This window comes from Neoarius graeffei, chromosome 25 (genome assembly GCF_027579695.1).
Source record: "Neoarius graeffei isolate fNeoGra1 chromosome 25, fNeoGra1.pri, whole genome shotgun sequence".
NCBI classification, from domain to species: domain Eukaryota; kingdom Metazoa; phylum Chordata; class Actinopteri; order Siluriformes; family Ariidae; genus Neoarius; species Neoarius graeffei.
The window spans coordinates 37,940,436-37,957,057 of record NC_083593.1 but is presented as its reverse complement, the minus strand read 5'-3'; the positions used below and the strand labels follow the sequence as shown (position 1 = coordinate 37,957,057).

Below are 16,622 nucleotides of genomic sequence, written 5' to 3'. Positions count from 1 at the left end.
CCTAAACTTGAAAAATCTGAAAGGCAGTCTACCTTTAATAATTTTAGTGCCTTTTAATGATGGTTGCCAATAATTGTGAAATTGAGTATAGATGACAGAACTGTTGGTGTTTTCTTAATTTAAAAAAACCAGACTAGCTGCTAACATCAAAGATGTCCTCACTGGTTGCTGAACCCTGACTGGGGGTCGACTCAGTACCCCTTCATGATAGAGAAACAATGTATTGTAAGGGTTTCCTCAGAGGGATATGCTGTAGAACCACTTTTCTCAGATACCCCTTTTCCATCAAATCAGTTCCAGGGCTGGTTCGGGGCCAGTGCTGGTGCTGGTTCACAACTCGTTCAACTTGCGAGCCAGCTGAGAACCAGTTTGGTTTTCCATAGCTCGCGGTGCTAAGGGAAGCCACGTCATTACGTCACTGTATACATCAGTTACGTCGCTGTATACGTCATTACGTCGCTGTATACGTCAGTTACGTCGCTACGTTTGCATAAACCTTGGCGTGAATATCGAAGCAAAAACAACGCAGAAGCAGCAGCAGCAGCAGCAACAACAACAATAATAATAATGGATGACTTCGCGTTTGTACAGCTGCTGCTTCTCGTCGCTTAAAAATGGCGATCTTTCGCGGTCTTGTTATTGTTGTTGGTCTTAACAACTCCCATACATGTCAACCTTTGGTCAATCAAACCTGTATAACCAACCTCCAAAATCCGTATTTCCCTTATAAAATCTATATAAGATGCAAATTAAAATAATTTACCTAAAATTTGAATGATAATTAACAATGATATATCCAAGTTACTTTTTATTCAATATTAATAACAATAAACCTTCAGAATGAATACAAAGCTCCAATGTTCGATAAAAACACAAAGTGTCACTCTAATGTTCTGAATTGTACTCCATGACAGCTTTTTTTTAGCACTCTGCACCAATACCTCACGAGGCTGCATGTCACAGCAAGTGTCTGTGTTGATCTTGTCGGAGTGCCCATTCAGAATCTTTTCAGTCGCTATTGAAAGTCGCTCAGGTGGAAAAACGCGTTTCAAACAAAATGTTACTTCCGGGTTGGCGGGATTCTCGCAATGCGGTGTGCGCATGATCAAAAGTGGAACGAAGTCTCGCTATCACAAGATAACGCGCAATTTCATAAGACTCTTTACTGGCTGTCAGTGCTTTCTGTGGTGTACAGTACGTTTGTAAATGTTATGCGCTCTTTTATCATCATGGGAATTGATTATAGCTCTAAATAAATATCGAAGTTTTTTTAAAGAATCCGTATAACTTTATTTGTACGCCCGTATATTACGTTTATTGAATCAAATCTGTATAAAATACGGACATTCCGTATAGGTTGACATGTACCGTATGAACTCCGCCCCCCCCACTGACGTAAGCAGTTCTTTCCTTTGGCCCAGCAGAGAGTTGGTGCTAGCCTGGAACCGGTTTTTCTGGTCCCAGAGCCAGTTCTTTGTCAGTGGAAACAGAAAACCCGGTTCCAAACTAAGCACTGGCCCCGAACCAGCCCTGGAACTGCTTTGGTGGAAAAGGGGCAAGAGTGGCAGCAAAAAAAAGTGACCGCATCACATACACACAATAATCCAGGCTTGTTCCACCAAATGTGCAATCCAAATGTTGGTTAAAAGACCCACCAAGAGGTCAAGTAAAACTTTGTTTCATTTAAAAATAGCCCATGAATGCCACTTGATGATGCAGATCCTGACTTGTCTTTCCTACCCTATGCTACCTACACACTGCTTTGTCAAAAATGTTGTGGGCTGTGCTCCCTGCACTAAAAGCCTGCTAGCTCAGCACAGCAAGTATAAAGACAAAGACAAGCACAGTATCCCCAAACTTGGTCACAACTTTTAATCCAACTTATCCGCTGATTACAAGCTGTTTTCCTAAAGGCTGAATCAGTTACCATAGAAATGGTGCTATGAGGACATGAAGTCATGCAATGGCAATGCTTATGTCAGAGATTGAGTGATGAAGGAGACTGGCCCAGGAAAAGCTGAACTTTGGTTTATTTTTCCTGCCCGTGCAGGTTTGGCTCTGCAGCTACCTCCATGTGCTGGAGCAGGTGTGCTGGGGACTGAGTGGCAAGTGTGTATGGATTCTCACCATGCACAGTCAGCATAGCGGAAGCCTCAGCCTTGCCCACCATGTTCTCGGCTAGGCAGCTGTAGGAGCCCACATCAGACGGAGTTACACGTCGCAAGCTCAGCGTGTGGTCTTCAAGGATCTCGTATCTGTACAGAGAAATCAAATCTAAACAATATACACATAAACACAGTTTGAAACCTTTTCAAATGCTAGATCATGTTTCTGTCATCTACCTACGTTGGTCAAAACCCAGTGACGTGCACATTCCCTCTAGCGCTACTGCGCTGCATGTTTTTTGGCTTTCGTTACTGATTCCACTCACAAAGGGCTTAGGATAATTAGCTGTTAAAGCTGAATCAGGCATGTTCATGCATTAAAAAAAATGTTAAACCGTGCAGAGCAAGAGCATTAGCACGCTTTCACAGTCTAAACTGCCTTCAAGAGCACATGATAGGATCTGGGAGGTCCACGCTGCCCAAGGGAATGAAGCCTTACCTCCCCTTGGGTAATTCTCCATCCTCCTTCCTCCAGCGGACTGTGGGAAAAGGATCTCCACGGGCCTCACAGCGAAACTCCACACTCTCATCAGCCAGCACCACCACACTGGTGGGCCTCCTTGTGAAGCTGGGTCTCTCTGGAAAACATAAGCATGCGTGTTTTGTAGTTTAAAAAGGTCAATGATTATTCTGAACATGAGGAATGGGTAGAAATATTATTTTTAAAAAAATCAACAACAACCCAACCATTCTTATGGTCATTAGAAAAAATCCAGGTTAAAGGAATACTCTAGCATTGTTTCAGTGTAATACCTATCTACTAAACCTGTAGTGTATGCGTGATTAGCACTGATGATAATCTCAACACGTTTGAAGAGAATCAATTGATGCAAAACCCACTTATAATGGAAGACCAAGATGTGTTAGTTGATGCAAAATGCGTTTTCGTAGCAACTTTTCATGAATTCTTCATTCAAAGTGGCACAGTGACAAAGAAAAAAAACGGTGGCTCTGTTTTGCTGTAATGGGCATTTATTTATTTGCATGTTTGTTTATTTACTTATTTATCTATTTATTTATCCCCATAGCAAGGGGATTTGGCCCAGCACCATTTTCAGTAAGGCAAATCCGCACTACGTTTTCCGCACTCATGCCGGCTGAGGTCCGCACCTTAAAAACGATTGGTAGTACTACTTAACCCTGACAGCAAATTTTGTTCGGCCCGCATCTGGCACGGACCATCCTTAAAATCTGTCCTGGATGCGCATGCCGGATCTGGGCCAGCTTAGGTATGCACAACAGCCCAAATGCGGCCCAGATGTGGGCCAGATCTGGGCCTTCCTGAAGGTATGTATAATATGTATTGTTTATTTTTTGAAAGTTTAAGTCTGACTGCATGCACACATTTTGTAGAGTGTAATGATGGTAATGGCGTGGCTATACTATCGGCCTGTACGATAATACATCAAAATTTATCGGCAATGTCGACAGTGTTTATTGTGGAAATAAATAAACATAGGTCGCCCCCCTTCTTTAGACTGCAAGTTGGCCTAGTGGTTAGCGTGTCCACCTCTCGACCAGGAGATCGTGAGTTCTATTTGCAGTCAGGTCATACTAAAGACCATCATAAAAATGGTACCTACTGCTATCTGGTGAGGCATGCTGCAATATTGATGCAAGTAGTGAGTCAAACTCTCGCGGTTACCAGAGGACTAGCCCCCCACAGTAACCCTAGCTATATAACAGGCGAAAGGCTGAGGGCTAGAGAAACGGAGATCGGCACCGCACCCATACGCCTCAAAGAGCTGGGTAGTACTGGGACTGGAGAAGACCAGATCCTGGTGTGGGAGGGACTTTGAATTGACTTGCCCCCTTCTTTAACTGGAACGTCTGGTCCGGAATCTGGCTTGTATCTGCCATAGGCCCAGGTCTGGCACGGATGCGTTTTGCATCCAGTTCATACCTGGTTGCCGCATCTGGGCCAAATGATGAGGCCTGGGTTTGGGCCATTGTGCATACCTATGCTGACCCAGATCCGGCATGCGTATCTGGGCCGGATTTTAAGGATGGTCCGTGCCAGACGGAGGCCGAACAAAATTTGCTGTCAGGGTGGGTGGATGTCTGTCTGTCTGTCTGTCTATTTTTGCTGGCATGGTTTTGGCATGGATGAAGACCTTTGTGCAGTTTTTGTTTCATCTTCCAATCATTATTGTTCATTATTGCTATTCTTCAGAAATTACACAAAGGTCTTGAACAGTAAAAGAAAATAAATCTGCAAATACTTTATTTGCAATATTAACTACTTATTAACTGAGCGCAAGGTCTTTACAGGAAAATATCAGACTGAGGTCTTGACAGTATGGACTGAGCCTGTACAAAAAGACCTCGGTCTGATATTTTCCCATAAAGACCAAGCAAGCAAGGTTAATAAGGAGTTTATTTTATGGCTTTTTTATTTCTAAGATTAAAATAGATGGTCATTATAATGAGGTGTGACGCTGCTTTCAGTCATGTCATATTTGTAACGTGGTTGAATCACACATGCAGAATAAACAGCTAGTGGTTTCAAAACTGAATTTCTGTTAGCGGTTAGCAGTTTCTGAATGCTCTTCGTTGCTCGTTTCTTGAATAACTTGGTGACTCTTGTTTGTCTTTTGTGTTTCGGCCATTTTTGAGTCCATTTTGATTTCCAATTAATCTTTTTTTTGCTGTTTTGTTTTTTGCAACATTGAAAGCTGGTGTCTTGGAAAGAAAGTCTGTAATTCCCCACGAGCATTATGGGAAGATACTGCCTGCCAAGGAACCAATCACAGTGCATGATTTTACCAGAAGTAGCTTCTGCCATAGGCCAAGTTTACATTAGACCGTATCTGTCTCGTTTTCTTCGCGGATGCACTGTCCGTTTACATTAAACTGCCTGGAAACGCCGGGAAACGGGAATCCACCAGGGTCCATGTATTCAATCCAGATCGTGTCTGGTCCGGTGCTGTGTAAACATTGAGAATACGCGGATACGCTGTGCTGAGCTCTAGCTGGCGTCGTCATTGGACAACGTCACTGTGACATCCACCTTCCTGATTCGCTGGCGTTGGTCATGTGACGCGACTGCTGAAAAACGGCGCGGACTTCTGCCTTGTATCACCTTTCATTAAAGAGTATAAAAGTATGAAAATACTGCAAATACTGATGCAAATACTGCCCATTGTGTAGTTATGATTGTCTTTAGGCTTGCCATCCTTCCACTTGCAAGTGGTAAGTGATATGCGCTGGGATCACACACACAGCGGCTCAGTCCCGAATCACTGCTTGTGCACTATACTCGCGCGCTCTGTGAGCTGCGCAAGGCCGGAGTGCGCACCCTCCAGAGGGCACTCGCTGTTCAGGGCGGAGTGATTTGGAGCGCAGGATGCCTGCAGAGCCGAGCGTATCCGTGTATTGGAGTTGCTGTGTGCACGCAAATCGTGTATTGGTGTTGCTGTGTGCACGCTAATCGTTTTAAAAACGTTAATCTGATGATCCGCTGATACGGTCTAATGTAAACCCCACCATATAATAGTAAACTTTATTGACCTGCATAACTAAAGTAAGTACTGCAGAGCTGTTTGACTGAAAATGGGATTAATGTACTGTACATTTTCCAATGTTTATTGTTTGCCAGGAAATAATTAACAATACATACTGTATGTACATACCGCGAGTTGGCCTAGTGGTTAGCGTGTTTGCCTCTCAAGCGGGAGATTGCGAATTCTACTCATGGTCAGGTCATACCAAAGGCCATTATAAAAATAGTACCTTCTGGCAAGGCACATTGTCAAGCTTTTGCGGGTACCAGGGGACTAGTCCCCCACTGTAACCGAAGCTGTATAGGCTAGAGGTCGAGGGCTACGGAAAAGGAGATTGGTGCCGCCTTAAGGGCCGCATTATTACTGGGATGGGAGACTGCCTGGGAAGACCAGGGCATGGTGCGGGAAGGACTGATGACTGTATGTACATAATAATAAAGAAGACTTTTCCAAAGTATTGTAGTTTTAATTTGGTGTTCTAAAGTCAGGTATCTTAAATGTTTATTGACAGACATCACCAAGTGCCCTTTGACTAACAATGTACAATGTGAGTGAGCTTTAAGTAAACAGGTTCTGTGTTCTTTATTCAATATGGTACATGCCATGTGCCCTGGATGATGATTTATGTGAGAAAATGCTGAACTGTTCACGTAATCCAACAATTTTAATCAAAGGGAAAATAAAAATATGAAAACAATTAAGAATAAATGAAAAATTCACACATTAATCCTTTTCGGGCTTGTCTGCCCACGTATTCCCAGGCACTCCTGCAAGCCTCTGATCTGTTGCTTTAATCAGCAGCATTATTCTATTAGCACTAAATGTTTTTACTTGCGTTTCTAATTGTGTGCATGCTGGCTCTAGGCCCAGTTGATCATGTGATAAGGTGTCTAGGCAGACAGGAAGTGCTTTCAGTTAGGAGAGCTGGATAAAACAAGGAATGAAGGGGAGGAGAGTTAGGGGGACAGTGAGGGTCAACAGTCTGAGCCAGATCAAGAGAGCACAGCTGGTCTGGACCTGGGCAGGCAAACAGACCAAAATATAGGGATCAAAAGGCCAAGTGAAGAGAGAGGGAAGTGAGGAACAGCTGCACAAGTAGATCCGTTATTACGTTGCTAAACCCTTTCAATTTGCCAAACAAATGAGAGGAAGCACATCGACTTCACCAATTAGAAAGATGGGGGGACTGTCCCACACTACAGCCACAGCTTAAAGTAAAGAATACCTGAAGCCAGAATACAGGTGTGTTTACCTAAAACAGTCAGTTCAGCAATCTCACTCTCCCTCTCTCCAACCATGTTGGTTCCCACACAGATGTATTTCCCAGCATCACTCTTCCTTGCATTAGTGATCATCAGCTTTCCACCTCGGATCTGAAAAACAAAATCGAGAGAGGCGTTGCAGAGTCAGTGCAAAATGTTGGAAATGTCTGTTGATTTTTTAAATACTACTACCACCACCACCACCACTACTACTACAACCCCAATTCCAAAAAAGTTGGGACACTGTGTAAAACATAAATAAAAACAGAATGTAAAGATTGAAAATAGTATAAAGACAACATATTAAATGTTGAAACTTTGATTGCTTTTTGAAAAACATATGCTCATTTTGAATTAGATGCCAGCAACATGTTTCAAAAAAGTTAGGACAGGGGCTACAAAAGACTGAAAAAATTGTGCAATGCAAAAAAAAAAAAAAAAACCCTTAATTTGGTTAATTGGCAACAGGTCAGTAACATGATTGGGTATAAAAAGGGCATCCCAGAGAGGTGGAGTCTCTCAGACGTAAAGATGGGGAGGGGTTCACCGCTCTGTGAAAGACTGCGTGGGCAAACAGTACAACAATTTAAGAATAACATTTCTCAATGTAAAATTGCAAAGAATTTGGGGATCACATCATCTATGGTACATAATATCATTAAAAGATTCAGAGAATCTGGAGAAATCTCTGTATGCAAGAGACAAGGCTGAAAACTGACACTGGATGTTTGTGACCTTCAGGCCCTCAGGCGACACTGCATTAAAAGCAGACACGTGTCTGTAGTGGAAATCATTGTATGGGCTCAGGAACACTTCAGAAAAACATCGTCTATGAAAACAGTTTATTACTGCATCCACAAATGCAAGTTAAAACCAGATATAAACAATATCCAGAAACACCACCACCTTCTCTGGGCCCGAGCTCTTTTATGGTTCACTAAGGTGAAGCAGGAAACTGTCCTGAGGTCTGACAAATCAAAATTTGACATTCTTTTTTGAAATCATGGACAGAGGAGAGGGACCATCCGGTTTGTTATCAGAACACAGTTCAAAAGCCAGCATCTGTGATGGGATAAGGGTGCAATAGTGCATATGACATGGGTAGCTTGTACATCTAGGAAGGCATCATTAATTCTGAATGATATATACATGTTTCAGAGCAATATGTTGCCATCCAGATAAAATCTTTTTCAAGGAAGGCCTTCTTTCTTTCAGCAAGACAATGCCAAATCACTTTCTGCACATATTAAAACTGCATGGCTCCATAGTAAAAGAGTCTGGGTGCTAAACTGGCCTGCCTGCAGTCCAGACCTGTCTCCTATTTAAAACATTTGGCACATTATGAAGCACAAAATACAACCAAGGAGACCCTGAACTGTTGAGCAACTGAAATTGTATATCAGACAAGAATGGGACAACATTTCTCTTTCAAATTCTCTAGCAATTGGCCTCCTCAGTGCCCAAACGTTTACAGAGTGTTGTTAAAAGTATAGGTGATACAACACAGTGGTAAACATGCCCCATCCCAACTTTTTTGAAACGTGTTGCTGACATCAAATTCAAAATGAGCATATATTTTTCAAAAAACAATAAAAAATTCTCAGTTTCAACATTTGATATGTTGTCTTTGTACTATTTTCAATGAAATATAGGGTTTCCATGATTTACAAATTATCACATTCTGTTTTTATTTCCAGTTTACACAGCATCCCAACTTTTTTGGAATTGGGGTTGCACTACTACTACTATTATTATTATTATTATTATTATTATTATTATAACAACAACAACAACAACAACGTCTGTTTCATGAACCATTCTTGGACCCATAATAATAATAATAATAATAATAATAATACACATATTTTATTAAGTTTTCAAAGCTGCAAAGATGATTATAATGCTTGAGAGAAAATACAATGTAGCAGCCAATTTCAGAAACTCCAAATTAATTGAAAAAAGTGAACAGACAACATTATGAACATCAAGGTAATTCACAAGAAGGAAACAGAGGAGCAAGAGAAAACCAAATTAAGTGTTAGGTAATTGAAATGCCTGAGTCTTAAAATTAATTTTAAAGATAAAAAGTGTGTGGGACTGACTGACTGTGAGGGGGTTTTGTTTAATTTGAATTCTAATCAAAGTTTAATTAAACATCTTTAATTTTTAGTAAGGAAAGGACAAAGTAGAGTAGATCCTGAGAAATTACGGCTTGGTCTTGAGGTGCCTGAGGTGGCATGTAATTCTTTCTTTCCCATAACACTTCTTTTGGTGATTACTTTTGTATTAAAAAAAGAAGGTATTTCAATCTGCATTGTTGTTCAATGGTCTCGCTGTCCTCTGAATATTGCAATCAGTATTAGCACTTATAAAACCCCATATGGATCAACCACTAATTTTGATTAGTTTAAAAATGTCTCTGACTGATTTGTTGAAATGTTTCAGCATTATTATCGCTTCATAACAATAAATCAAAGAGCTCATTTCAATAAGACGGCAGCTGAATGCAATGTTTAAAACATCCAAAATGAGTTTTAAAACTTCATTACATCTCTTGTAAATAAAGTAATGATGCAACTACACAGTCTGCCAAGAGACAAGTGAGCAGCCAAGTGTCCAATTACTTACGTTTCCCTAAAATGATCTCTTGAAATTAACCTCACAGTCATTATTTAATTTACATTCAGAATACTGGAAAACAGAGCCAAAATAACAAACACCGTATCACTGACCATAATCACTCTGCAGAGATAAACTGAGGAAAGTATCAGATGTCTGATACCATACAACCGGTGACTGTTCACTTCACAAAAGCACTTTACATTTACAGTAAACCAGCGTTTTCCAAAACGGGCCCCAGGGACTCCATATTTTTTGCTTTCTCCCAGCTCGCTACACACTGGTACCTGATATTCAGTTTCCTTAAATGCTTTGTTTAGATTTGTTGGGAGCTTGGACAGTGCAGAATTGTGGACCATCTGGGCTCCCTAAGGACACATTTGGGGAAACAACTGCAGTATACGATGGAGTCTGGCAAATTTCAAGCACTACTTTAAATGTTTAAGGCAAACAAAGCTTTTACAGCGATTGTAACTGACACAGTTAGCTATTTATCCTCAGTAAAAACCCAGTTAAAAGGTTTAACAAACACCATCCCTCAAGACAATTAACAAAATTCAACACCACTTCTACCAGTTGTTTTGGCCTAAAGCGCACAATTCCTCGAGAATGTCGATACACATCAGTGATTGTAATGTGTTGTGCATTTGTTTAGCCATAATTAACAGCAATAAAAACAGGAGTGCGAGAAAGCTGGGGAGGTTCTGAAGAGTGCTCAAGCATGTCAAAAAAACAAGTGGAGACCTCATCCCACAGGTCTGAGCTCTTATGAGTGTGAATGTCTGGGAGAGGTCTCAGTCAGAGCTAATAGTCTGGTGGGCAGATTTATACCAGCTTGCCTGACTGCCCCTCAGGCCAGAGTCGGAGGATGCCTGAGGCCTGACCTCCATGCTCCACGAACTGACACATTCCTCAAGCTCGTAAAAGGCACTTGTGTGCTTTAGTAGAAGCCACAAAGGCGCCCTAGAGGAGGAGAGAGTTTCAAAGACGCTCAGTTCTTCAGTGAGAGCTAGGCTCTGCCCTGCTGGGAGAGAAGGGTTTGAAGTGTCATCGCGTTACCACTCGTTTGACAAGGGCGGGGGCCTCAATGGTGCTGAATCGAGAAGGACAGCTCTCAGGTTATGTGGGGGTGTGCTAGTGTTTCAAGAACCAGATTGTGAAAATTATAGGGGGACATCAAAAGTTAACTGGTGATACGATGTATAACATACACAAATAACAATCAATATACATACACAGATATACAGTACCAGTCAAAAGTTTGGACACACCTATTCATTCACAGGTTTTTCTGTATTTTGATTATTTTCTACATTGTTGAACAATACTGAAGACATCAAAACTATGCAATAACATCTGGAACATATATGGAATTATGTGGTAAACAATGTTATATATAACAGTTATTTCACGTTGGCTGTAAGCTATGTACAACAAGATTGAGTGGAGTAACTGTTTTATTCCATCCACATTCACTGGATTTTGAGAAACAGAGCATTTTTATTTAATTTTTTTGCAAATTCGATAAATAAAACTTTATACAAAACGTCTGACAAAATAATTTCCGCTTAGAATGTAAACAAACCGGCGAAATGGCAGTAGCAATTTGTGAAAAATGCTATAATAATAATAATTCTTGAAAAACAAAGATATGTTCTTACTATCAAATACTTTTATTCCATATTTTGTTGCTTTTTTGTATTTTTTGGGATTTGTTTTCGCGTACAGTTTTATTTCGTCCTCAGTTGGTTCAGTAACATGCTCCGCCATTTTCTTCTTCTTCTTCTTTAGGGTTTTTTTGGCGACTGGCAAACCAACTTAAAGGTGCATTACTGCCACTGACTGGGCTGGAGTGTGGAACAGGCGATTTTTTTTTGGGACGGGGGAACTATATTCTTTTAGCTATTTCTGTTTCTTTTAAATACCTGATAACAAAGTGATATATCTGACTTGATGTGCTCCACCATTTTGTATTTCTCTCCTCACGGTATATGAGCTGATATTCTTGTAGTAGAGTAGCCAATCAGAGCGCGCGATTGCTCATATCCAGTGAATGTAGAATATCTATCTATCTATCTATCTATCTATCTATCTATCTATCTATCTATCTATCTATCTATCTATCTATCTATCTGTGGATGAACTTTCAGTGTACAGTCTTTCAAAAATGCTTCATTAGCACTTCATTAAGATTATACCCAGAAATCCCTGACTATAAGAGGACAGCAGTTCAGACGAGACATTGAGGAGAACATCTGGAAGCAGGGAACAAAGCACAAATCCTGTGAAGAATAATCGTCTGATGCTGTCACATTCCGGACACATCAGAGCACAAGAGAATGTACAGAACAGAATCAATCACTCCTTCACCTTCTCACCCTCCGTCCTGTCTCTTTCCTTCTGTTCCTCTTCTCTTTCTCTCTCTCTTTTTTCTTTTACTCTTTGCTGTCCAGCCATATGACCATCAAATACAGCATATGGGAAAGAGACTGTGAGCATGCTAATGTCATCTTGGGAGTGGGTTGACATGCTCTGTGTTGGGTCTGTGGCTCATATTAAGGTCATCATACCATCTCTCATCATACAAAATATGTCAGTTACATCAACACCCTTTAGAGACCTACACAGTTTGCAGGTCCTGCAGTCAATCTCTGGTCATACAATACATGCCGTCATGTCAGAATACACTGAGTGCAGAATTATTAGGCAAGTGAGTATTTTGACCACAACATCCTTTTAATGCATGTTGTCCCACTCCAAGCTGTTTAGGCTTGAAAGTCTACTACCAATTAAGTATATCAGGTGCTGTGCATCTGTGTAATGAGAGGGGGTGTGGTCTAATGACATCAACACCCTATATCAGGTGTGCATAATTATTAGGCAACCTCTTTTCCTCTGGCAAAATGGGTCAGAAGAGAGATCTGATAGACTTTGAAAAGTATAAAATTGTGAGATGTCTTGCAGACGGATGCAGCACTCTTGAAATTGTGAAGATGTTGAAACGTGATCACCGAACAATCAAGCGTTTCATTGCAAATAGTCAACAGGGTCGAAAGAAGCGTGCGGGGAAAAAAAAGGCGCAAAATAACTGCACATGATCTGCGGAAAATCAAGCGTGAAGCTAACAAGCAGCCATTAGCATCCAGTTCTGCCATATTCCAGAGTTGCAACATTCCTGGAGTGTCAAAGAGTACAAGGTGTGCAATACTGAGGGACATGGCCAAGGTAAGGAAGGCTGAAAAACGACCACCACTGAGTAAGGCACACAAGATAAAACGTCAAGACTGGGCCAAGAAATATCTTAAGACTGATTTTTCTAAGGTGCTGTGGTCTGATGAGATGAGAGTGACTCTTGATGGGCCAGATGGATGGGCCTGTGGCTGGATCAGTAATGGGCACAGAGCTCCACTCTGACTCAGACGCCAGCAAGGTGGAGGTGGAGTACTGCTATGGGCTGGTATCATCAAAGACGAGCTTGTTGGACCTTTTCGAGTTGAGGATGGACTCAAACTCAACTCCCAGACCTACTGCCAGTTCCTGGAAGAAACCTTCTTCAAGCAGTGGTATAGGAAAAAGTCAGCATCTTTCAAGAAGAACATGATTTTCATGCAGGATAACGCTCCATCTCATGCGTCCAAATACTCCACTGCGTGGCTAGCCAGTAAAGGTCTGAAAGGTGAAAAAAATAATGACATGGCCCCCTTGTTCACCTGACCTAAACCCCATAGAGAACCTGTGGTCCATTATAAAACGTGAGGTCTACAAAGAGGGAAAAGAGTACACCTCTCTGAACAGCGTCTGGGAGGCCGTGGTTGCTGCTGCACACAATGTTGGTCGTGAACAGATAAAGAAATTGACAGAATCTATGGATGGAAGGCTTTTGAGTGTCCTCATGAAGAAGGGTGGCTATATTGGTCACTGATTTGTTTTTGTTTTGGTGTTTGAATGTCAGATATGTTTATTTGCAAATCTGGAGTTGTCATATCAGTGTACCTGGTGAAAATAAATAAGTGAAATGGCTACATATTTGGTTTTTATTAAGTTGCCTAATAATTCTGCACAGTGAAAGTTACCTGAACACATACATATTCTCCTAAAATGGCCAAAACTAAAAACACCCCACTCTAACTTCCATACATATTCAGCTTTGATATTTATGAGTCTTTTTGTTTGATTGAGAACATAGTTGTTGTTCAATAATAAAACTAATCCTCAAAAATACAACTTGCCTAATAATTCTGCACTCCGTGTATGAGACCTAGGTGCTGGGAACGTTCTAATATTGTTGTGGAGGGAATATTTAATTGCAGCTCATTCATATATCTCTGCACTTTCCACAGCCTCTGTGTGATAGATTATGTGTTTAATATATTTACAGAACATTTGCTTTATGAATTGCAATGGTCCTTTTGTGGAGAAACTGATTTCAGGTCAAAAACAAAGGTTTGGGGTTTTATTGGGTTCAGCTTTTCCATTGTATCAATACTGTTGGAAAATTCTGGAAGCTCTCAAACCTCCCTGCATTGTTCCATGAAAAAAGCTTAGCTAGCTAGCAGTTATCTCTCAGAGAAAATAAGCTAGCGAGGTGTTTCTCGGTGTCTTTCTCTTTTTCTCGTTTCCAGTTCACTTCCCCTCTTTGCTAGTGGTTTACTAGTTTTTAGAGAAGGCTGTGTTTAGCTTTATCAGCTCTTTTTTTTCTTTTCAGAGTGAGAAATAGCTGGCTTGCTAATTCTCTTTCTCTGTTTCCCCCTTGTCCATTTCCTCCTCTTTCACAGCAAACTGTTGCAAAAACACTGACCAAACAACTGCGAGTGCAGAAAGGCAGATACAATGGATCTTAGCCTTTCACTACTTAGCATTGTTGTGTCCTGTTACTTCAGGTCATTTCTTCAGATTTTCTACACTAGAAAAGCTACATTTTCTTCATCTCCATGATGACCAGTAAAATCAATGCTGATCAAAATGAAGACCGCAAAATCTGTTCACATGCTGGAGTGATTGTCCCGATGGCAGGTGTTTGTGTTCGAGATGGAAGGAATGGGACAGCCACCATCATCACCCTTTTGCTTCCATTTGACTTTAACATATGATGGATTTCTTAGAGCATGTATAAGACAAGGATAAGACCAGCAATTTCCTGCACGCGTGCGCACACACACACAGGGGGAATCAGTGGTCAGTGCAGAGTGACGACAGGGAAATCATCAAAATGAAATGGAAACACCAGTTTCCATCATGAGAATGAATCCCAAGAGTATGGGGCACCAAAAAAATCAGCCATCTACTGGGATAAAAGCAAGAATTGATAAGTGTTCAGGCTGGTTCAATATCATGCTAGCTGAATGGAATATATCTGATATACCATGAAAAAAAGCCAGGCATTATTATTATTATTATTATTATTATTATTATTATTATTATACATAATACATACATACACATTCCTTTCAGGTGTTCAACACATCTTTCTCTTTCAAAATTCTCTCAAATTCTTCCGTATTTAACAAAGCAAACCTGGCGGCCATGTTTGCTTACAAATTGTCAGGCACTCACTAGCACAGAAGTTTTACGTCTCTGACATGTGACGTCATGTTGCCTTGACAACCATGCAATATCGTAAACCATATTCAACGCTCATTCTCCACTGGGTAGAGTGACGTAATACACGTAGGATAAGCAACATGCTAACAATATTGCATGCTATCAAGCCAAATGAATGAAACCCGCCAGAAGGGAATAGAACACATGTTTATATTCCATCAAAAAAGTGTCCTGAATGTATAATAAATCACTGATATCCATGAATGAATATGAAAAAGTGGCGAGAACAAACAAAATGGAAATTTCTTTTGTTTCTAAGCAAACACCTGATCCTACCCAAACACTTCATTTCTCACATCACACACATACACAGAGTGTCTAGAAGTCTTTCCCTGGGGATGAAAGGACCTGTCAGGGAAATGTCCTTCAGACATACTGTATTCTTTCTACGATGAGAAAACTGTATCGTTATTGTATAGGATCCCGTGCACAATGCAAACCAATGCCACTTGTTTATTTAACATTTGCATCATGCATTAGCTTCTGTTAAATGTGGTAAGGATAAGGGTCGACCAAATCATTGGTGTTGATCTTGCAGGAAAAGACAAGGAGTTGGGAGCGTGTTACACACACACACACACACACACACACACACACAGAGCTGCTGTATGTAAATGTGTAACCTCCAACCAAGAGCTGTTAATCTTTTGCCTTTCATGGGTAATTACAAATAGATTTAGCAGCTTGATCCAAAAGCACGATTCAACAAAATCTCCATTTTTCCACTTAGACACTTTGTATTTTTTGGAATAACTGCAATAGATTGCAATACATAAGGAAGCAAAGATTTACAGTAAGATAACAGGATATTATGTGTGAATAATTTTACTTTTCAGCAAGACTAGCGCAAACCTTCAAAGCCTCGCTCTTAGACGAGCAAACAAACCCAAACAGATTTGAATGATGGCGTTATTAAATCTGGTGGTAAGACTATAGGGAGCAAATTCAGTCACCCATTTGTCAGCAATCTTTAATTTATGAGTTACTGTTATGTAGTCTTGCTAATGAACAATGAACGATATAACTGCAGCATTAAGTCTGAAATTAACTACACCATTGTTAATAACACAAAATCTGATGTTCTAACCAGGGCAGGAATTTCACGAGGGCCATGGCCCTCGTGCCCTCTCAATTTGGCCTTGTACCCTTGGAAAGAAATATCTGCCGTAAGGCCACAGTGGCCTTGATGCCCTGCGGTTTTGTAGTCTGCCTCGTGACTGCCAATAGGCTTTAACATCACCTGCGTCTATTGAGAAAAAAATACGTCTTTTGATGACATTCTGGATTCTTATTGGGCAACTCATCGGTGGTGGATCGGACTCGAGCCTGGCATGAACCGCTCCGACGTGCTATAATGACAGCAATCTATCACCAGCCAACCAGGAGACTTAATCAAACGCATCCCCCGCCCACTTGTGTCCGCGTCTGAGACGTTGAATTTTCACAGAAGGAGGGAAGAAGTTGACTGAGGT

General features: G+C 40.9%; 1 protein-coding gene across 1 annotated transcript in view; it reads right to left on the bottom strand.

The window, feature by feature from the left end:
• LOC132873227 (roundabout homolog 1-like) overlaps window positions 1–16,622 on the bottom strand; it is a 430,545-nt gene that overhangs the window by 84,949 nt on the left and 328,974 nt on the right. The window contains exons 5-7 of the mRNA XM_060908586.1: window positions 6,921–7,041; window positions 2,605–2,743; window positions 2,128–2,255 (exon numbers count right to left, since the gene is read on the bottom strand). Of these exons, the coding sequence (XP_060764569.1) occupies window positions 2,128–2,255; window positions 2,605–2,743; window positions 6,921–7,041 (388 nt within the window). The remainder of the gene's footprint in view (window positions 1–2,127; window positions 2,256–2,604; window positions 2,744–6,920; window positions 7,042–16,622) is intronic.